The 21,632-nt window shown below is 40.0% G+C and overlaps 4 protein-coding genes and 1 long non-coding RNA gene across 8 annotated transcripts; 2 read left to right on the top strand and 3 right to left on the bottom strand.

The window, feature by feature from the left end:
- The first annotated feature begins 7 nt into the window (after window positions 1–7).
- On the top strand, window positions 8–1,538 carry LOC149705126 (dehydrodolichyl diphosphate synthase complex subunit nus1-like). The gene is made up of 5 exons (XM_089865321.1): window positions 8–496; window positions 553–681; window positions 762–932; window positions 1,010–1,109; window positions 1,188–1,538. Exons 1-5 carry the CDS (start codon window positions 187–189, stop codon window positions 1,276–1,278), a joined length of 801 nt encoding a protein of 266 aa, XP_089721447.1. The 5' UTR covers window positions 8–186; the 3' UTR covers window positions 1,279–1,538.
- LOC149705127 (uncharacterized) lies at window positions 1,535–8,167 on the bottom strand. Of its 2 annotated transcripts, none has more exons than XM_089865320.1 (12): window positions 7,963–8,167; window positions 7,727–7,821; window positions 7,297–7,605; window positions 7,000–7,226; window positions 6,711–6,855; window positions 6,387–6,580; window positions 6,161–6,283; window positions 5,976–6,078; window positions 5,557–5,613; window positions 4,943–5,143; window positions 3,798–4,875; window positions 1,535–1,669 (listed from the first exon to the last, which is right to left on the bottom strand). In XM_089865320.1, the coding sequence occupies exons 2-11, from the start codon at window positions 7,797–7,799 to the stop codon at window positions 3,833–3,835; spliced, it is 2,475 nt and encodes an 824-aa protein (XP_089721446.1). In that variant the 5' UTR covers window positions 7,800–7,821; window positions 7,963–8,167; the 3' UTR covers window positions 1,535–1,669; window positions 3,798–3,832. The 2 variants fall into 2 exon arrangements, with proteins under 2 accessions (XP_089721446.1, XP_089721445.1); XM_089865319.1 differs by having other exon boundaries at window positions 6,711–6,870.
- Window positions 8,168–8,967: 800 nt separating this feature from the next.
- Window positions 8,968–19,458, bottom strand: obe (activating signal cointegrator 1 complex subunit obelus). The gene is made up of 25 exons (XM_089865322.1): window positions 18,944–19,458; window positions 18,761–18,876; window positions 18,158–18,693; window positions 17,024–17,304; window positions 16,813–16,957; window positions 16,281–16,748; window positions 15,802–16,215; window positions 15,604–15,738; window positions 15,350–15,541; window positions 15,065–15,289; window positions 14,701–14,820; window positions 14,379–14,630; window positions 14,119–14,295; window positions 13,561–14,040; window positions 12,702–13,177; window positions 12,191–12,624; window positions 11,919–12,061; window positions 11,697–11,834; window positions 11,508–11,628; window positions 11,184–11,442; window positions 10,999–11,110; window positions 10,518–10,708; window positions 9,857–10,177; window positions 9,531–9,787; window positions 8,968–9,430 (listed from the first exon to the last, which is right to left on the bottom strand). Exons 1-25 carry the CDS (start codon window positions 19,105–19,107, stop codon window positions 9,027–9,029), a joined length of 6,561 nt encoding a protein of 2,186 aa, XP_089721448.1. The 5' UTR covers window positions 19,108–19,458; the 3' UTR covers window positions 8,968–9,026.
- LOC149705129 (uncharacterized) lies at window positions 10,707–11,686 on the top strand. 2 transcript variants are annotated; one of them, XR_016381532.1, is made up of 2 exons: window positions 10,707–10,901; window positions 10,933–11,686. It is a non-coding gene; the product is annotated as an uncharacterized LOC149705129 (long non-coding RNA). The 2 variants fall into 2 exon arrangements; XR_016381533.1 differs by having other exon boundaries at window positions 10,707–10,871.
- A 127-nt stretch (window positions 19,459–19,585) lies between the features above and the next one.
- On the bottom strand, window positions 19,586–21,162 carry LOC149705130 (uncharacterized). Of its 2 annotated transcripts, XM_089865324.1 has the most exons (3): window positions 20,621–21,162; window positions 20,119–20,311; window positions 19,586–20,061 (listed from the first exon to the last, which is right to left on the bottom strand). In XM_089865324.1, the coding sequence occupies exons 2-3, from the start codon at window positions 20,293–20,295 to the stop codon at window positions 19,672–19,674; spliced, it is 567 nt and encodes a 188-aa protein (XP_089721450.1). In that variant the 5' UTR covers window positions 20,296–20,311; window positions 20,621–21,162; the 3' UTR covers window positions 19,586–19,671. The 2 variants fall into 2 exon arrangements, with proteins under 2 accessions (XP_089721450.1, XP_089721449.1); XM_089865323.1 differs by having other exon boundaries at window positions 19,586–20,311.
- Window positions 21,163–21,632: the final 470 nt, after the last annotated feature.

Raw genomic sequence — 21,632 nt, forward strand, 5'->3', positions numbered from 1 at the left:
TATTATTACGTTTCGAGTACGGCAGAATTTTCGACAGAGATTTATTTTCATTTTCTGCAAGATTGACGGCGGTCGGCAATCGGCATGACACCTCACACCTTGTGATTTGCGACGCTGATTTCATCGTCATCACTGTAAAAGTGCTATGATTTTAGAAGAAATTAGTAAAAGTCTATCAGTTAGACAATGGAATTTCTATATAAGATACTTTTCTTCATTATACATTTCTCGGTATTTCTTTTAATTACCTTGAAAGACTATATATTTAACGCGTACTGGCATTTGAAACTATGGTATCAGTTTGGGATTCCGAGTTTCCCACTACTTTGGGACTCTCTAATTTGGACTAAACTTCAAACATCTCGTTACGAGAAACTTCCGTCTCATATTGGGATCGTTATTAATGAAGATTTGATTTGTTTCCAAAAATTAGGCCACGTAATTATTTGGTGTTTAGCGCTAGGTGTTCATCATTTGAGTGTTTACGACACTAACGGTAAGTTAACTATTTTCGCGGCCCACTAGCGAACTAATTAACGTTTTTGCGCCCAGGATTAGTTAAACACAATGGGTTTAAGTTGTATAAAAACACTATGAAATATAAAGAAAAATATTTGAGAAAGAATTCGTCAAAATTTAAAGTCACATTCCATAATGTTGAATGCGAAGCGTTATCTAACGGTAAATTCCATTTTAAAGCTCCGCCGCCTTTAGATTTATAGCTAATTCTCGCTTAATAACATAACGTGGTCGTTATTTAGGAACTAAAAATGGCCATATCTACGAAAATGAGCTTCACGTTACGTTATTAAGTTGGGAGGATGGCAAAAGAGATATAGTTCAAGCGGCCAGAAAAGCGTGTAACAATGTTAAAAATAACGTCTTGGCAATTAGTGACATAAACAGGGCGCATTTTAGCAAGTTCTTAAAAGGTACGTTAATTATTATGGCTTATGGGAATCTGGAATTTCTTAAATGAATGTTTTGGGGGGGTGGTGGCTTTTTTTAGCGTTGCCGCAAAGCCCGGATCCTGATTTAATTTTGTGTTTCGGGAGAGGGTCTAGTTTAATCGGATACTTACCTTGGCAGATTCATCTGTCGGAGATAATGTAAGAATATGTCTTGAAATTAAATCTTAATGACAATTTCAGCCTTAAAATAATAACCTATTTATTTTCCCTCGACAGTTTCGAGAAATCCCATCGTTACTTTCAATTTTCACAATTACTAGATTCATTAAGTAAATTTAATTCTTGCCAACAAAGATTTGGCAAATAATAATTTACTATTATGTAATTCGGGAACCATATTGTCGTTATTTATATAAAAAAAAGAAAAAAACCCAAACATGATTTCCTATATTAATTATTCAAGCAAAAAAAAAAAAAAAAAAAAATAGTTTGATGATAATTTCAAATGAGTGAGATTAAAAGGTAATTAAAAATAATAAGCCTGAGAAATTAAATTCTTTTATACTATTACTTGTTAAAGAAAAAACAAATGTTGCCTCTAATAAAAACATGACCAACTGGAGTAAAGTGTACGTTTTTTTTTTATTACACCTACAAAGTATTGATTGAAAAACCCGCTGAAATTTAAAAACTACACACGAGTGACGAGTGACGCAACTTCGCAGTTGGGTTTCTTATATCCTGCGCAGTTATTTTACCTGAAATGAAAATTTGACCTAAAATAAGCCCACTTTGCTTAAAATAATATAGAAATTGAAAACTAATCAGATTTCAAAAGCGGTAAGCTATTCTCTATGAATGAACGACTAACTACTTTAATAATATAGAGTAATGGCCACTCCCCCCCCCCATCTTTCAATATTAAGTTCAATGGGAAAACAACGTTGGGTGTCAATGGTCTAATAAAACCATACGCGTTAAATCAAAAGTATACAAGAATAAAAACAAAAAGTACACTTCATTAACAATTCCCTAGTAATGGCCACTCCCCCCATCTTTCAATATTAAGTTCAATGGGAAAACAACGTTGGGTGTCAATGGTCTAATAAAACCATACGCGTTAAATCAAAAGTATACAAGAATAAAAACAAAAAGTACACTTCATTAACAATTCCCTAGCTGCCTTTGGTTAACTGCAGACGACGTGTAAACACGGAGCTGTATTGTAGAAGGAGTAGAGACTCGTAGCTTCCCCTCTACTAAAAAAAGCTAGACCTTATTTGTCCATAAAAAGGGGGTATGAATTTTGCCCCTCCCTCCAAACCTAGGCGAGCCAATGTAAACAATAAAGATGGCCGCGAGCTACGAACGTTCAGGAGGGTTAAGCCTCGGTCTTTTGCGTATCGATTTCCGAGTGACGCGAGTTTCTCAACGGTTTGCAAATCTTATTTAAATTTTTATTTTTACTATTATTTCTATTTATATTAATTATAATATGGAAAATATTCAAAGAATTAAGCCGGGAAAGAAGAAAACGGACGCCGCCTTTAAAACACGTGACGTCAGAGATTGTTTACATAGGCTCGGTATGCGCGAAAATTGTGCGTGGAGCACTAGTACGCTTATGTCTAGGCCCTAGAGGCCTAGTCTCTACTCCTTCTACAATACACATCCGTGGTGTAAACTGAGAGGCAAAATAACCTTCCTCTAAATTAACCGCCTACAGGAACTAACCAATCAGGGAAGAGTTTCTCTTTCTTGATCTCTCGTAGGTTTTGGTGCTATTATATTAAGCCTATTCACGGCTTGTTCCATGTGCCACGGTCGGGACGGTAATCATACGAAAAGGGGGGGGGGTCGACGGTAATCATACGAAAAGGGGGGGGGGTCGACGCTATTCCGGGGTCGGGACGGTAATCATACGAAAAGGGGGGGGGGTCGACGCTATTCCGGGGTCGGGACGGTAATCATACGAAAAGGGGGGGGGGTCGACGCTATTCCGGGGTCGGGACGGTAATCATACGAAAAGGGGGGGGGTCGACGCTATTCCGGGGTCGGGACGGTAATCATACGAAAAGGGGGGGTCGACGCTATTCCGGGGTCGGGACGGTAATCATACGAAAAGGGGGGGGGGTCGACGCTATTCCGGGGTCGGGACGGTAATCATACGAAAAGGGGGGGGGTCGACGCTATTCCGGGGTCGGGACGGTAATCATACGAAAAGGGGGGGGGGGTCGACGCTATTCCGGGGTCGGGACGGTAATCATACGAAAAGGGGGGGGGGTCGACGCTATTCCGGGGTCGGGACGGTAATCATACGAAAAGGGGGGGGGGTCGACGCTATTCCGGGGTCGGGACGGTAATCATACGAAAAGGGGGGGGGGGTCGACGCTATTCCGGGGTCGGGACGGTAATCATACGAAAAGGGGGGGGTCGACGCTATTCCGGGGTCGGGACGGTAATCATACGAAAGGGGGGGGGTCGACGCTATTCCGGGGTCGGGACGGTAATCATACGAAAAGGGGGGGGGGGTCGACGCTATTCCGGGGTCGGGACGGTAATCATACGAAAAGGGGGGGGGTCGACGCTATTCCGGGGTCGGGACGGTAATCATACGCAGATGGGGGGGGGTCGACGCTATTCCGGGCTCGGGTAAAGGAAGACTTCTCATATTACACTTCGCCAACAAGTTTCAAGGAAGTGTACTTTTTGTTTTTATATCTATACACTTTTGGTTAAATGGCGCCTCCTAAATTTCACTCAAGTGGGGGTGGGGGTGTTACCACTAGTCTATTAATTTTAGGCATAAACTAGCGGCGGCGGTTAGGCGCGTCTTAAAACAATAAAGGAAAATAAAACAAAATAAGGTATTTAAACTAATACAACCTTGTGTCCGGTTCAATAATGCTTGTTTTGCCATTTCAACTTGACTTCTTACCAGAGTGCCGTGAACTGCTTGAGGAACTATCGGAGGAATCGCTCGAATCTCTCCTACTACGAACTTTTTTATTACTTTTAGAACAAGTCTTGCTAGGAGGAGTCGAACTTCTCGAACGATCTTTCGAATACTTTGTCGAACCTTTCTTGCCGACGCTTGTTGTAGATTTGACGACGCTATTTCTTTCGGGACTGCGACTTCGTTTGTTTCTCGTTTTTGAAGAAGAATCTTTCGTCAGATTTTTATCTCGAATACTTCTTTTATCGCTATTTCGATTTCTATCGTTCCCCCTTCCGCGACTACGACTTCTCTTAAGCCTTGGCGATTTAATTTTACTTCGATGATCCCGGTTTTCCCCGCTATCGCGTCGTCTACTTCGATTTCTACTCGAACTCCGCCTATTTCTACTTCTACTACGTCTAACGGGACTCCTACTGTAACTGCGTCTATTTCTACTCCTAGACCTACTACTAAGTCTATTTCGGTTTCTACTGCGACTTCTACTATATCTATTTTTACTCCGACTCCTACTACGTCTATTTCGACTCCTACTTCGGCTCCTGTTACGTCTATTTTTACTTTTCCCGCCACTATTTTTCGATCTACTTACGCTTCTTTGTCTACTTCTATTTCCGCTGCGGGATCTACGTCTACTTCTACTTCTACTACGGCTTCGACTTTTCCTACTACTAACTTTCGTATTACTGGCGCGCTTACTCCTAATATCTTTGGTTTTATTAGAATCGACGCTAACGCTGCGGCTTTTAGATCTACGCGATGGCCCTTCGTTATTCGCCTTTAAGCCCGTATCATCTTTAGCCGACGAATTTTTGTTGTTTCCTAATTTGGTAGGCGTTGTTTCGCTACTTCCGGAATCGGAACTGGTATCTCTACTACTGGTCGAAGCTGATCTTGACCTTGAAATTACTTCCGTTGATTTGATGTCGATTTCGTTTTTGGTTTTTAAATCTACTTCCGTCGAATTCTTGCGAATTACTTCCTCAACGTTAGTTTCTTTTTTCGTCACTACGTTGAAAAATGGCCCCTAATAATTGAAACTCCGTGGCTTGGAGACAAAGTCAAGCGAAATTACCCTTTTCTTTGAGCCGTTCGTTGTTTTCTTCAGCTTGTAACATGGCTTCGATTTCCATTTCTTTGATGACGAAAGCGTTCTTTTTCTCCATGATGATTCGTTGTAGTTCGTCGTCGGAATCCTCTTCCGATTCTTCATCGCTACTGCCGTCTTTATCCGATTCGTTGTTGCTGCCTCCACTCGCGTAGCCGGACAGCCCACCTAGAAATACGCGTTCTAGCCATTACGACACCGTTGATGGCTTAATTTTGATGTCGCAACTCGAAGACCTACTCCTTAAAGGCTTCCAGTTGCGTTTCACTCGCATTACTAAAACACTTCCGTTTAAACTAAGCGGGTAATTGGCGCGCGTCCCTAACCATTATGTAAGGCGGGTAATTGGCGCGCGTCCCTAACCATTAAGTAAGGCGGGTAATTGGCGCGCGTCCCTAACCATTAAGTAAGGCGGGTAATTGGCGCGCGTCCCTAACCATTAAGTAAGGCGGGTAATTGGCGCGCGTCCCTAACCATTAAGTAAGGCGGGTAATTGGCGCGCGTCCCTAACCATTAAGTAATGCGAGTTCCACGTTAAGCGCAATTACCATTATGGATGGAATAGAATAGTTTTAACTTACCGAGACCACCGGTAATTGAAGCCAGGGCTGTAGAAGAGGCCAGCTGCCTCGCTGGAGCTTTTAGTGTGAATTACATACATATATTAAACCACAACATTTTTTTTCCAACATTCATAGAGAACTAATTAAGCCTATTAACGTCGTCTGAACTTATAAACACTGTCGTTTCGGTCGTCATTGAGCTTACTTACCCAAAAGAACAAACAATTACCACATTCTGGGAAACCACGAGTAGATTACCGTGTAACGGAACATAGCTACAGAATGTCGGGAAATAGAAATACCTTTGTTGTTTACCAAGGGTTAACGTGCTTTGAAGAATATTTGAATTTTTTTTTCTTTTGCAGTTTTGTTTTGTTTTGTATTGTATTTCTCGCGTCGTTTTGTCAGATTAAAATTCGATAAACGCGACTAGTTACCTTTAGCTAGCGCCCTCTGGTGGACTTCTTTAGCAACTTGAACTAATTCCTCGTTAGTCACTTCTAATAAGAGTTCCGTTAGCATGCGACGAACTTTTAACATCTGTGTTAAACGTTAAAAGATTCTAATTCTGTTGATTCTTAACTGGAAGATCAATTTTTTTAGGGCTTTTTTTTTTTTTTACTTTTTCCTCCTCGGTCAGCTGTTCTACTTTAACGGGAACGGGACTGGGAGTTTTCTTGGAATTGTTGACCTTTATAGAATCCTCCGTTTCCATATCGTCGTTCTCTCCTTCACTCTCTGACTCCTAGAAACATTTTTTATCGCTTTATACCTTGGCCAGCCAGCCAGAAGGGGTCAGACCGATACTTTTGGTCACCACTAAACCGCGCAAAAACAAAAATACTTACAAATCTACTTTTTTTAAAAGGATCATCCAACAAATGATCGCCGGTCGCGGCCAAAGCTTGTTGAGCTCGTTTCTCTTCATATTCCTGTTTCAATCGCTCCTTCTCCTGTTGCCGTTGACGGTCCCTTTCCATCTTTTCCAAGCCTTCCCTAATCCAAATTGGCAATTGCTTACGTTTAGCCGCGTCCAGATTACCTAGAAAATTCCAAAAATCTTTTTATAACTGGCAAATAATGAATAATTATTGACCCGTTACCCAAAAATAATTGAAAAATTACCTTTTGACTACATTTTCAAAGCTTTAAATAAATATTAAAATACTTACACATTTGATTCATATCATCACTATTCATGGAAAGATTTTCGTCACCCCTTATTCTTGTGTCCTTCCGGAGAAACGGCATCGATTCCGATCCCTGCGCTGTCCAATATTGAGGGTACGGTCCTTCATTCGAGTTGAAATTTAAATTCTGAAAGAGACAAGCCTCAAATGCCATTAACAAATTAAATGAAAAATTATAAAATTTGGCCTAAAATTGGCCTACCATTTAAAAAAACACAGAAATAAAAGAAATTAGCCAACGATCCAATAATATAAATGAATATAAACTTACTTGTTGACTAATAAAATGGTCTGAACCATGATTATAATCGAAACTTTGAGCTTGCAAGGGCAAATTACCGCGCATGTTGCTTCCAAAGGCAAAAGGTGGTGCCTTTTCAGCCGCCATAGGTTGACTCCAATTGCTTCCACCAACAGAAGGAGGGGCTACAGTTCCACTAGATTCCCAAGTATGATCCCATGTAGGTAAGTTCTCACCTCCGGTAATCGGAGGAAATTCTTTAACAATTGAAATGAAAAAATAAGTTCCCTGTTTGCCTAATTTAATTTAATTTAATTTAAATCATACCTGTAGGTTTGGTTGTATTTAACGGTATGGCAGTATTTCTTGTGACAGGCATTGGTAGAATTTCATTCCTAACGGGAGGTATAATAGTAGATATATATGGTTCAATAACGGGTGCTGATATGACAGGTGCTGCTGGTGGTGGTGGTGTATTGGATATGGGTGGTTGTTGCGTTTGCGTGTTTCCGGCAATAGGGGGAATTCCCATAGAGTGAAGTGGTGGTCCAGGGGGACCCGGAGGACCGGGAGTGCCCTCCGGACCCCCAACTCGTTGCATATCAATCCATTGTTTTGCTAATGCAGCCCAATCAACTATAAATAAAATTTCGTAAGGATTTCGTAGACTTAAATATTATAATACGTTCTTACGGGGCTTTTAAGATATTTAATTATATTTAAGATATTTTGATATATTTAAATATTTGGTACATACCTTGATCGTGGGGTACGTTCTGGTACATGGCTTGTTGGATAGGCCATTGCTGCCATCCGCTATTTTGCCACATTTTGTATTATAAGTGGTAAAAACTGAAAACAGAATACGTGAAGTAGATCCTAATTATTATTTAAATTAAATGCAGATCGCGGATTAGATTTAGAAAAAGGCACTAATTAAGAATAAGAAGTAGAAACTTAATATTTAAGAGACAAAGGCTTAGTGTAACCTACCTTAGAAAAACACTTCAGCCAAATAGCCTTTGCTAAAATTGCTAGTTATTAAGAAATAGTATGTAAGTAGAGCATTAAGCTTAAACGGCAATTATAATTAATTAAGAAATTTAAATTTGGCGACACTTTATTGACTTCGAAAAAAATGTCCGGCCATTGGTCCGGCGTTTAGTCCGCCATGCAGCCAGTAAGAGAGCCTGGAGCAGGCTTGGAAATAAGCTTTATTTCTGAACTAGTCCTCCGGACCAGTGACCCCTGATGTCTTTAATATGAAACTGGTCCCGGGACCAGTGACCCTTCCCCTATTTATTTTTCTGCTGGTCCCAGGACTTGTGGTCGTTCTCTCTTCTAAAAAAATCTCTCTCGGCTTAGGGTTGTATACAGGACTGGACTCTTGGAGTCGAAATTTATGTTAAAATGAAAATAATTAAAGAGGTCCCCATATCAATTTTTAATAAAAGTATGAATTAATAAACTAGTCACTGGGACCAGTGACCCTCACGTTTTGAATAAAAAAAGTGGTCCAAGCTATTAATAAACTGGTTTTTGACCTGTAAACCTGTCTTATTTCCTAGCCTGGCCTGGAGACAAGTGGATCACAGCCCACTCGATCACGCAAGTTGCACGTAGCAACTTGCGTGATCGAGTGGTCTGTGAGTGGACAAACCAAGCAAAAAAGCCGTTTTCAATTGGCCATGTCTAATCAGCGCCACTAGCGGATGGTCTGAAAACTACTCCCATAGAGCCTAGGTATATTTAAGCGGGTTTGCAGAATTTCCGTCAGATGGCGCGGCGTTCGAGCCATATGGCGGAAATTCTGCAAACCTGCTTAAATATACCTAGACTCTATGGGAGTAGTTTTCAGACCATCCGCTAGTGGCGCTGATTAGACATATGGCCAATTAATAATACCGAAAACATAGCCCACTGGATCACTCACTTCACGAAATTTACTCACCTAATACCGGCCACCATATTTAATGCTTATAATATTAAATATACTAGTTTTTTAGACATAAATAATTTTATTCTGTCCAAATATTTACAATGGTAGAATAGAAAACTTATTTTTTAACACTTTCAGCAACTTCGGAATTTATCTGAGCTTGAACGCAAGCATCGATAATTTCGAGATGAAGATCGTATTGTTGATCTAAGCCTAAATAACAATCACTGAGGCAGTAGAGGGTGTAGATATACCTTCCCGGGGTCACGGGCGTAAAGAAAACTAGCTGTTGATTGGTTCTTCCCCGAACGTAACCGACCCTTTTCATGGCCACCAACTCCTTAGATTCCGATGACCCTAAAACCAAAAACCAGCCCTCGTCTTTTTGCTTTGGGAATTTTGGGGCGATGGCTTTTGTGTCATTTCTTTTGGGACCTCTCGATGGTCGGAGAATTTTGACGCAAATTAAATATTCTTGATCAGCGTGAACTTGAACCCACGAGTCAGGGTCATAACCCTTAACTGAAATGAGGAGTTTTTGTTTTTGGCTTACATTATTACGCGGAACCCAACTTTCGGTTTCAGTTTCGCGTGACGTAGGTTATAAGGGAGGGGTTCTTACCTTGAGGGCCAACGGGTATTGGTTTAGTCTGTTGCGTACCATCGTTATGCCACCATCCTTTGATAGACACTTCGATATTTAATAACGGCAATGCGTTTAACGTTTGGTATATCTGCTCAATTTGGTTTGTGTCCAAATGTTTCCCGAGAACGTACGATAAGGCGCTGTAACCTTTGGCGTGAATGGCGGACATTAACTCGGGAAGGGAGTCGCACGGGTAGCCGACCGATTCTTTACTCGAACCCCATGTCAGAGAACTAAGATACGTAATTGTAAATGAAACCGAACCAAGAACCCTCGCGTGGTGGGTTCTCGGTTGAACTTACTGAAAAAGCGCCAAATGCGTATCTTCAAGATACGGCAAGGTCAAGATGGAGTTATTCGAATACCATCTCGCTTGCAAGACCATTTGAAGTAATTCCATACATCTTAAGGTTGTAGCGAGCCAACCTTGATCGGCGCTAACGTCAATCATGGCTTGGATAATACGAATGGCTTGGTCGAGCACCGATTTCAAATCAGTGAAATAATCAATCGATGGTAGATGCAGACGACTAAAATGCGCTTGGAATAACAAGTGGGCTTTCGTGTGAGGACTGTCCAAGGAATTGGTGTTCACTTCCAGCGGACAGCTTTTCGCCAGCTCCCTAAATACGCCCAAATCGCGAGAGTTGCGTTCAGTTTAGTTAAGCCTTAACAATGAAACCTTCAACTTATGCGAGATAGGAAATTCCGCGTCAAATCCGGTGAATCTCGTTTTTATCGCGTCCTCTACAATATACCATCGCGAAATATTCGCGATGGTATGTCGACAATCGTTTCGCAATTGACATTGCAACGACATTCACGAAGTCGCTAACGCTTTGTCACAGTTTTTGTGAACTTTCCGATAATCGGCGCGCGACAAGCAAGGCGGGAAAAATCCCGCCCACATCGCGAAGTTTCATTTCGCGTAACGCTCAGAACTATTATAGTTATAGTAATTACCCATTAATGGCGTCTTCATTATGCCTAACCGGAAGTTCGGAGTATTCTACAGCTTGAGTCAATATCTCTAAAAGCCTTTCGTGCGAAGAATCGGCGCCCATGTTTTCCTTAAACATTCTCAACGTCAAATGATTCAAATAGTAATAAGACGAGATACAACCCAAGACTGTTGAATGTAGAGTTCTTTCATCCTAAATAAATTCCACGCGAATGAAAGAAATCGGAAGTAGTAAATTGGGAAGTAAACATTCGGAAGTAAAAAAGGTTAGTAGAAAACTCGGAAGTAAAAAAAAGGTTAGTAGAAAACTCGGAAGTAAAAAAAAAGTTAGTAGAAAACTCGGAAGTAAAAAAAAAGTTAGTAGAAAACTCGGAAGTAAAAAAAAGGTTAGTAGAAAACTCGGAAGCAAAAAAGAAGGTTAGTAGAAAACTCGGAAGCAAAAAAGAAGGTTAGTAGAAAACTCGGAAGTAAAATAGAACTTACATCCTCGACCTCGAGACAATTGGACAACATTAACTCCCCTAATGCTTTATCAATCAACGACGATATAAATTTGTTTAGGACATAGTTTTCAGTATCTTCGAGACCGTAATAGCTTCAAATTTATAAGTATAATTAATTAGTTAAACCTTGGTCGTGAAAACAGTACCAAAAAGACGGTTGGTTACCTAGGGTTTTGAACAAGGCGTCGGAAAAAGTAAGTCCAAGTAAGGTAATCCAAACAATCTTGCTTGGTTGAAATGGTACCGGCTACTACCTCGGCGTTCAGATGGTCAGCGAGTACTTGCAACAAACAGGACTCGACCGGAAATGGACTGTAAAAGAATTTCTTGTAAAATTCCTTTTTAGAATCTTGGACAAGGACAACGGCGATTCCTTCATTGTCAAACTGCGGTCGACCAGCGCGACCAACCATTTGAAGAACGTCTAAAATTAAACTTTCGTAATTAACCTATAAATTAACGGATGGCTAAAAGAAGTTACCAACTTACCGGTAACTGGAAAATCAACGTATCTTCGGGTTTTACCATCAAAGTACTCTGTACCTTTGACAACAACTAAATGAGCGGGTAGATTGACCCCCCACGCTAACGTAGCCGTCGCGATTAAAACCTAAACAATCAATGTATAAGAGCAATTAATATTAAACTAAATACCGTTTTTTAAATTATATGTATTACTTGAATCTTTTGATTAGCGAACAGTTCTTCGCAAGTTTTTCTATCGCGTTCGTGCAAACCGGCATGATGTAATCCAATACCGAAAGCGAGAGTCAATTTCAAGTTTTGGTCTTTGATATTTTGAACGATCGAATTCGTCTACGAAAGTTATATTATACGAGATTGTTTGGATGACGGAAGGTCAAAAGGTCAAAAGACCAAAAATAAAATAAGGAAAAGTACCGTGCTATCATCCATATGAACCCATTTCTTTGGATTTTCTTCAGCGGCTAAATAAGCGATTAAATCTAGCGCTGTAAGACGAGTTTGACGTCGAGATGAAACGAAAATGAGCGTTGGTTTTATTGGAGAGTACGTCTGAATGGCTGAAACGAGTGAAACACTTCCGATACTAAAGAGTTTCTAAAGTTCGAAGCCCTGTCGTTTTTCCGCGAACTAAGCAGTGCCGGATTATGCCCTCGAGCTAACCCCCTCGGAACACCGCTTGAACTTACCTCTAAAGGCTGGTTTATTCATGGAAGCCATTCTAGGACAGTAATGTTTTCCGGGAAACCCTTGAATATGAACGCTCAACTGTACGGGTCGAACGGATGGTTTAAAATTATACAGGCCAACATCTTTAATACCGAGCCAAGTAGCTAAATCCGTCGCGTTAGCCAAAGCCGTTGAAAGACCAATAATTCTTAAGGGTTTTTCGGTATGGGCTGATATAAAATTGGTTCTGGATACGATAACTTCGAGTACGGGACCGCGATCCTCGCCTAAGAGATGGATTTCGTCGATGACTATCAAAGCTACGTCTTGAACGTAGTTTCGGTTTTGCCAACTACGACTGATGCCGTCCCATTTCTCGGGGGTTGTGACGATAACGTCAGCTTGGGAGATAGATCTGGCATCGGGACTCACGTCACCCGTCAATTCAACAACCCTACGGAGTCAAATTGATTATTTTTAGAGGGTCGGTGGTCTTATCGGGGAACTCGCGAAAAGAATATCAACGCTAACTTTTTCTTCAGCATATTCTCGAATCGAACTTTCCAATCCTCGATTCGTTCTCTAACGAGAGCTTTCAAGGGCGCGATATAAACAACCTTAGCTCCGGGATGATCTCTAAAGACTTTAAACATGGCGACCTCGGCCACGATGGTCTTTCCGGAACCAGTTGGCGCTCCCAATAAGACGTTGTTTTCCGTATGGTACAACGTATGAAAGAGCTGCGTTTGAATTGGGTTGAAATGGCTGAAGCTATAGATTTCTTCGTATTCTTTGCAGTTCAAAGCCGATTTTGGTAAAGGTTGCAAATCTAACAGTTCAGTTATTGGAACTCGTTGAAGTGGCATTCTCAAATTACGAAAGTCAATAGGAGCTGAACCTTCGGCCCCGAGCCACTTATCGGAAGTCGCGCGCACCATATATTGAGGTGGAAGGTTTTGGTCAACTGGGATTGTGAAGACCAACGTTTGAACTTCTTTTTTAACTACCTGAAAGTTCCAAGTTAAAGTCAGGCACCGTTGTCTAACTTGGTTTGTCGCGTTTTAACTGCTCTAAGATCGCTCGCGAATTTCTTAACGTTTAAATTTAATAATGGGTGGCTAAATTGATAATTACAGATCCTTTTGGATCGTCTAGACCGTTCCCCCGATCCATTTGGATCGCCTAAACCGTTCCCCGGATCCATTTGGATCGCCTAAACCGTCCCCCGGATCCATTTGGATCGCCTAAACCGTTCCCCGGATCCATTTGGATCGTCTGTCTGACTCTATAAAATCCGAGCGCGAGCTGACCTACAAATGGAACAGGAGCTAGTTTCCAGAGCAACGCGAGTGCGCCCCAATGCAGTACCAGTAAATCGATTCAATCTTACTTGTTTTTTGGAAAGAACAAAATACTCGGAATGGAAAATGGCATCATCTTCGGGGGATTCGACCCAAATCCAGAAATTTTCGGATGTTTTTCCGTGAACTTTATCATTCCAAGTAAAATCGGCGATAACGTCTAATTTGATCCGAAGTACGTTACACGTGATGGGTTGAACTGAAGGATCGATTAGCAAGGCGGGTATTTGATGCACGCAACTTTTGATAGTCGAGCCCATTTTAACGTGCCGGACCAAAATCCCGATTTCTTTTGAATCCATTTCTTTCAAATTTTGTATTGACAAACGTTTGCCTTCGATATGACGCAAGACTTCGACCGATATCTCTCTAAATTGTCGTAAGGGACTTTCGTGACCCCATTGTTGTCGTTCCATCATTTTACACAAGTTCAAAATTCTTCCCGAAAGCAAGGCTAACCCCTTTTTTAAGGTCATTTCGAAAAGAGCTCGCAAAATACGAACTCCATTCTATTCAATTGGAGAACAAAGAAATATTCTATCGCGAACCTTTCCGATAAAATGACAGACAGACAGACAGACAATTACCTGAACAACGTAAGCCTGATCCGATATCAACGAAAACGAATTAAGATATCCCCGTGATATGTAAGTTTGAAATAGAATGTTAACTTTCCCGTGAGTATTTTCACTTCCGCCGTAAACCGGAAGTTGGCAATCGACGGAACAATGAATATCAAGTTCCTCCATTTCATCGTCTCTTACCTTGAAATTGCGATAAATTATAAATTCACGAGATACTTCCGAAACGAAACGAAACGAAACGAAAGTAAGCGAATAAAAATCACTTTTAATTGGTCAAATTCCTGGGCTTGGGCCACCATTTCAATAATCTTCGATTCGTCCATAACGGAACGTTGCAATTCGAGGAATGTTTCAATGGTATTGTATTTGATATAAAAGTGGCTGGCAATACGACCAATGTCCAATGATTGAAAATACCCGTTATTTTCATCGAAACGAATCATTTTAGCTTTATCTAATTCCCGAGCTTTTTTTATAATTAATTCTCGTCTGTATTCGTCTAACATCGGATCTTCCTATTTGGTTATTACTTAGTTTTAATTAAAATAATTTTAATTAAATTTAAATAATTTTGATTAATTATACCAGAACTTTAGTATGTGGTATTCCATACACTAACGGATTTTTTCGCATTCTAATAAAAAGGTAAGTGTAACTGAGCCATTCGACGGCTTCGTCGATATTTGAGACGGTACCCAAAGATATCTACGCGCGTAAAAGGTACACCGATTAGACTAAAACTACGCGCATTACGTAATGTCTGCGCGTATTTAAGAACTCGATCGGCTGCTTATCTATTTGCGCACGTTGCTTGCCAAAAATTGCCAGCAGACTACAATCTCGCAAAGATACCTCGCTAAGTTCCAATTCGTGATCGCGTCCAGTTTTACTAGCTTCACGCAATCGAGTATACGCCTACAATACGCTTACGCGAATGACTTCAACTTACCTCCGCATTCAAATTATCAGTCAACATACTGACAAAGTTACTTTCAATGGGGTATTGACTAGTCAGTAAGGACAAATAATAACTTAGCTTCTCGTGCGTAGTTATAATGGTCCCGTGACCATTTTCGTTAAACTGAGGTCGTCCCGCTCGACCAAAAATTTGCATGACATCCAAAATCCCCAAATCCACAAAAGTACCGTGTTTCGAATCGTAAATATCGGTACCCTATACGAATTACAACAACAACCGAGTCATCGAGGCAATGTCGCGTTTTAATTAACTTACCTTAATTATGACAGAATGCGCGGGTAAATTAACACCCCACGCTAGAGTCGAGGTACAAACTAAAACTTTGATAAAACCCTCTTCGAAGAATTTTTCGACCATATTTCGATCGCTACGCAACATTCCCGCGTGATGAATGGCGAAACCGCAAGGAAATAGTTCGCGTAATTCTTTGTTGCGCGATTTCATGATCTGCAAAATTTATAAAACTTTGTCTTTCTGTCGCGCTAAATTGGTAAAATTGACGTATATACTTGTTTCAAAGCTGTGCCGTATTGCGGACATTCTTTAGGCGCGAATACCTCACTGTGACCCTTCTTTTGAGCTAATTCCCGCATAATTTTGGCTGTGCGAACGGTAGCGGTTCGCGCGTGGACAAATACCATTACCTACCAATTCCGAATTCGTCAATTACCATAAAGAACAGGCGTACACTTCGGGAAATATATTACCTGTCGCCCTTTATCAACCATATGCGACACTTTCTCGTAACAAATATCCTCCATATCCTGCATTTGTTTCAGAGCGTTCAATTCTTTTACGCCAATGAACGTTTGCGCTAAGGGCACGGGTCGAAACCGCCCATCGAAAAAAAAGAGGCCAATCGAAGGATTGACCCTTAGAAACTGCGCTACGTCCAAGTAATTTGGTAGGGTGGCGGATAAACCGACAATTCGAATCATGCTTTGGGACGATTCAACTTGACGGATTGTTCGCGCTACTAACGCCTCCAAAACGGGACCACGATCACCGTGTAACAAATGAACCTCATCCAAAATTAACAACTTTACGAGTTGCGTTAAGGCAACATCGCCCGTTGATTTACGCGTGACCACGTCCCATTTTTCGGGCGTGGTGACCAACATCTAATTGTTTAAGGTTGTTTCGATGAAAATAGTTCGTGGCGCTGTTACTAAAGTATCTGACATACCTGAGTTTGAGTAATTTCAGCTTTTGTCGGTTGCATATCACCCGTTAATTCCCTAACGGCAATCCCCAATGGCGCTAAACGTTTCGAAAAATTACGAACCATTTCCGCCGCGAGGGCTTTCATAGGCGCTACGTAAATAATTTTGAATTTATCCCGACGACACACGTCACCTTCCATATGTTGTTTAATTTGGTGCAATATCGTCAACATGGCAATGTTGGTTTTACCAGCGCCGGTTGGTGCGCATATTAACAAATTTTCGTTAGTGTAATACGCGGTTGGGTAAACCATGGACTGTATCGTATTGAGAGACTTAATCCCCTTGAAGCCCAATTGGCCTATTTCGTCCATCTCCTCGACAAGGACGTGTTCGGGGCATATGTTTGAAGTGTTTCCCTTCGTAGCTGGTATAAACACTTCTTCGTACTTTTTATCGTTTTTACGTTCGCAGTTTGCGGGTAATAACATCTACGAGTTTGCATTCTCGTTGTTACCGTTGCTAATATCGTAAATAGTACGCTTCGTCACTTACCTTGGCGCCCGAAATGAACCCGGACGAATGTTTGGCATCGAGCATTGAATCGTAAACGTTGGGAAATTTAGGAACTGACGAACCAACGTTAACCGATTTATTAGAAAATAAGGGTGTTTGCATCGCGGCTAATATCTGCGCATCCCTGCGTTTGTTTGTAAATGAAAATCATTCAATCTATTTTAATGTACGCGAGCTAAATCTTATATACCTTTGTTGTCTCAATAACTGAGGGTCAAACTCAACTTCTTGACCATTATCCGATATCTTAGCCATATCTTTGTGCATTTTTTTATCTTCTTTGCGAATATATTTTTTGTAAATCTTTTCGTCTTCCGATTGAATTACAATTTGGCAACCGTAGTTCGGACGGTTCTCCGTTAATTGGTGTATTACCATCGGTTCGGAAGTGTTGGGATTAATCAAATTCTTTCGATTCTCAATTATTTCTCCGATAAGCGAGACGTGCTCGCAACCGAGTAATTCAAGCAGCTTAAATAGCGGAGAAATATCGTAACAGAGTCGATTATTAAGTCATTTCGTAAAATTGCGATAAAGACTAATATCAAAAGTGGATCTCATCCACTTTTGCTAATATTAAACGATCTTTTCGATTTTCTGCTTTTGTATTAGAGCCGCGATTATGAACCGATCTTTTATCGTTATAGATTTTATAATATATTAATAGTGCCGATTATGAACCTATCTTTTATCGATATAGATGTTATAATATATTAATAGTCCCGATCATGAACCGATCTTTTATCGATATAGATGTTATAATATATTAATAGTCCCGATCATGAACCGATCTTTTATCGATATAGATGTTATAATATATTAATAGTCCCGATCATGAACCGATCTTTTATCGATATAGATGTTATAATATATTAATAGTCCCGATCATGAACCGATCTTTTATCGATATAGATGTTATAATATATTAATAGTCCCGATCATGAACCGATCTTTTATCGATAAAGATTTTATAATATATTAATAGAGCCGATCATAAACCGATCTTTTACCGATATAGATTTTATAATATTTTAATAGAACCGATTACGAATCGATCTTTTTTCGCAACCGATTTTACAATACAATAATAGCGCGGATTATGAAGCGATCTTCTATTACTACAAATCTTGCAATAATGTATCGGAACCGCTTATCAACCGACCTTGGACCAAATAGAGCCGATTATCATGCGATGTTTCACTAATATCGATTTTGTTTCGTAACAGAGCGGATCTTTTACAATCGCGATATCGCAACGGGTAAATTACCATCACCGTTTTATCACTTCAATACAAGTGGCGCAGTGCCTCAAAATTGAACTTACCTCATTTCCAAGATCATCGGCAGTCTTGTCCGAAGATAGCATTAGTATTACTTGTGGTATAATCGCGTCGACAGATTGCGCGTCGCAAACCGTATTCAATTGTCGCGTTAACCATTTTCTATCATAGATCGTGCCTTGTTTCCTTTCATTCACTGGTTCTAAGACTGGCAATTCGTATCTCATGCTACCTTCGGTTGTGGCCGGTAATTTGGGCCGCTCGTAAAAACGTAAACCTAGATTTTCGATCTTAAACTCGGTAGGGGGTTTGATTTTAAGGTTGGAACCAAAAGGAATTGACATAAGGTCTTCATCCGGTTTATGAAATTGTAGTAGATATTCAAAATCGTCTTTTTTAAGTAGTGACAAGACACTTTTAACTAATCCAAATAATTTCTCAATTTCCTTTCGTTCGCTAGGTCCAAATATCTCGTTTAACTCTTCAATTTGCTTTTTTTCAAGAATTTCGCATCCGAGAAAAAGTTCCAATATATAAATACCCGCTGCCTCGCTAACAGTGTCAGGGGTTTCTGAACCAACTACAAAATGTCCACGATTCATTTTAGCAAACTAATTAGCGATTAAAGGCATTCAATTTAATCTTACGTAGAAATTGGATTTGCTTTAAGTAATCTCTAATTAAGTTTTTAATTCTCGTTTCGGAATATTCACTCTTCAATGCCATCAGATCTTTAATGGCACTCCAACTAGCTACATTTTTTCTATAATGATTTAAAAAAAAAGACGTTTCTTACCTGAGTCTTGACTTTAAATAAAAGATGAACTTACTGGCCAATTCGATTAGCGTTGTCCCATCTGGCCTTCTTCGCCGCTTCTCTCCATTCGTTCTCACGATCACCAAATTCAATCATTTTTAACGGAGCTTCACCAGTGAGTAGACGTAAAGCTCTACTCAGGCGCGGTTGCCCGTAATTATTTCGCATTATTTCCATTGCTTTTAAATAGGTTTTTAGTTTAAGCAATTCGATAAAGTTTACGAAAGTTCCGTATCTAATGACACGTGGATCCCTTCGAAAGAAATACTTTTACTTCGATCTACGGCGAGGGACTTGGCCCTGCCAGAATGTTTAAACGGATTCACGACACACTTATCACTTATTCCTAAAGCTTTGATAAATTTAATTTAAAAATAACTTCGATCAACTTCTTTTTAAATAATTAGAACGTTTGTTTAATATTAATTTTGAGCTAAACGTACACGTGCTTCACCAAAACGTACCATCGGTTTTGTGGCTTAATCCAGCATTATTCCAGCTGCTACCAAAATTAGTAAAAAAAAGTAGCAGACAATGAAGCGGACGACGCTGAAAAAGCTTCGTTTTTCCAATTCCATTGGCATTTACTTCTACAGCATCCACTCCATCATCAATCATTACTCCATTTTCCAGAATGCGCGGTTTTTTTAAATTATATAATATCACGTTGATTTACAATAGTTGATTTATTATATTTAAGGAATTGTTTAGACTAGATAGATAACTTAACAGTTTCTTACATTAACCGAATTTAATAGTATTATAGATTTTAATAGGATGTATGGACAAATATTTTTGCAGTTTAGCTTTCGGATCTGATGGAGGTGGAAAGTGGTTCTTGGGCAGATGAGGATCAAAACCACCTATGATTGGTCCGTGGGGAAAGAATGGTTTCCCGTGTGGTATTTGGTTGATAAACGGGGGCGGTGGAGGTTTTGGTTTACCAATAGAGAGAAGGGGTGGAAATAATCCAATTTGAACCGGTGCCCGATCAGCCAAACCCGGTGGAAATCCAATATTGACCGCGGCGGGTAGTTTAGGACCTTTAGGGTACCATCCGTGTTTTATGGCCAAGTACTCGGATTCGCGGATCGGTTTGGGCACTCCTTTTATTCTCTTGATTAGGACTAACTGTTTAATGAAATAAATAAGTCGCGGTTCTAATTTAAATGCCGCGTTGCAACGTACCTTGGTGAGAGCCAAAGCACCCAGCGTTACGACAGGAACTAACGGATCATTGAGACGTAGACGACCAGCGACAGGTGCGGCAATGACTGTGAAAGCGAAGGGGGAGAATGCGTTCAGGGCGTCCGTCCAGCCCAATATATAACTCCAAACAATTAACAAACATAATTTGCGTTTCATAGAGCTGATCTAAAAACTTTGAAAGTAAATAAAGAGGTCATTAATTTTGGACTGCTAGTTGAACGTAAAACTAAAAGGTTACGGGTCTAGAACTCAATCAAATTAATCACTTCTAAAATCTTTGCTCACTCAAATTGGGAAATTAACACATTGTGACTGTTTAAATCGTAAAGAACAAATATATGAAATAATCTTAAGACTTTAAATTTAAAGTTCCCCTTAAAATAAATTCTTTCAATCAATAATATTAATTATATCAATATCAGTAAGTAAAATTGAATGAGGCCCAAAAAAGGTATTTTAAAAACAGGTATTCGGTACTCACGTCCCGACAATCATTGACAATGTACTTCTTACGCCGTGTCCAGTTGACGAGAGAATGAGCTAGGCTGAAAAGAAATTCCCACCTTCGCTTCTTCTAATCCCTAGATTGGTCGTGACACAATTTTTTTCTGTTTTTCTCAGATAAAGAGATGGGGTGGTGGTACAGAGATCAACGTGATAAAACGGGTTCTATACCCTACAGATATTTTTTTCGCTCAATTCGAGGAGGAAACATTCGATCAAGATGAGTTTTCTTATTATATAACCTTCAAGACCTTGACCTATGTACGCGTTTATAGAAAATCATATTTAATATATATTCTATTTAAAATTGAATCTAGTTAATTAAAATTGGCTGGGTTTACTTCCCGAAAAATTGAGCATCGCTTTATGAAATAGAGTCGGTGTTTAACCACCTTGTTGTTGATTGGGTAACATACATTTCAAAGACGGCCGATCTTGCTTCAAATTAAAGGACTTTGAAACCATATCGGCCGTCTTTGCGGAGGCTTACCCCGGATATGTTACGTCTTAAGCCTATATCAAGCGCGCAAAAGGGTCATAACCCTATTAATATCCTTATAAGTATTAGTCGAAAGAATTTCCAAAAAATTTATATGTATATAAAACCATAAGTTCATAAGATGTGTTCCATAAATTTGTCACTGATTACAAACTGGAGTTTGTCGTGAAGGGACGTGGGTCATTGATTCTTGTAAACCGACGTCTGGTGAGGCAGTGCTGTTAAATTTGGGGTTAGTACAGACTAAATAGAAATCTAGATGGACTGCAAAATTAACCACGGAGTATAGTCAATTCTCGCTTCCGTCGTTCTCGAACTAGTCATCTCGAGCTGTAAGTCTCTAGCATTACGAACTTGTATTGGAAGTGTCATACTTATGGAATATATCTTATAAACTTATGATGGAACTCACCTTTGTGTCCCGCTTACTTCGGTTTACTGAATAACTAATGAGGTTATTTCTCGCTGTCCAAGAAGTTAGGGCAATACT

The sequence above is a fragment of the Phalangium opilio genome, unplaced genomic scaffold (genome assembly GCF_054372755.1).
Source record: "Phalangium opilio isolate 3A_F unplaced genomic scaffold, DU_Popi_V2 ptg000014l_1, whole genome shotgun sequence".
In the NCBI taxonomy this organism is placed as follows: domain Eukaryota; kingdom Metazoa; phylum Arthropoda; class Arachnida; order Opiliones; family Phalangiidae; genus Phalangium; species Phalangium opilio.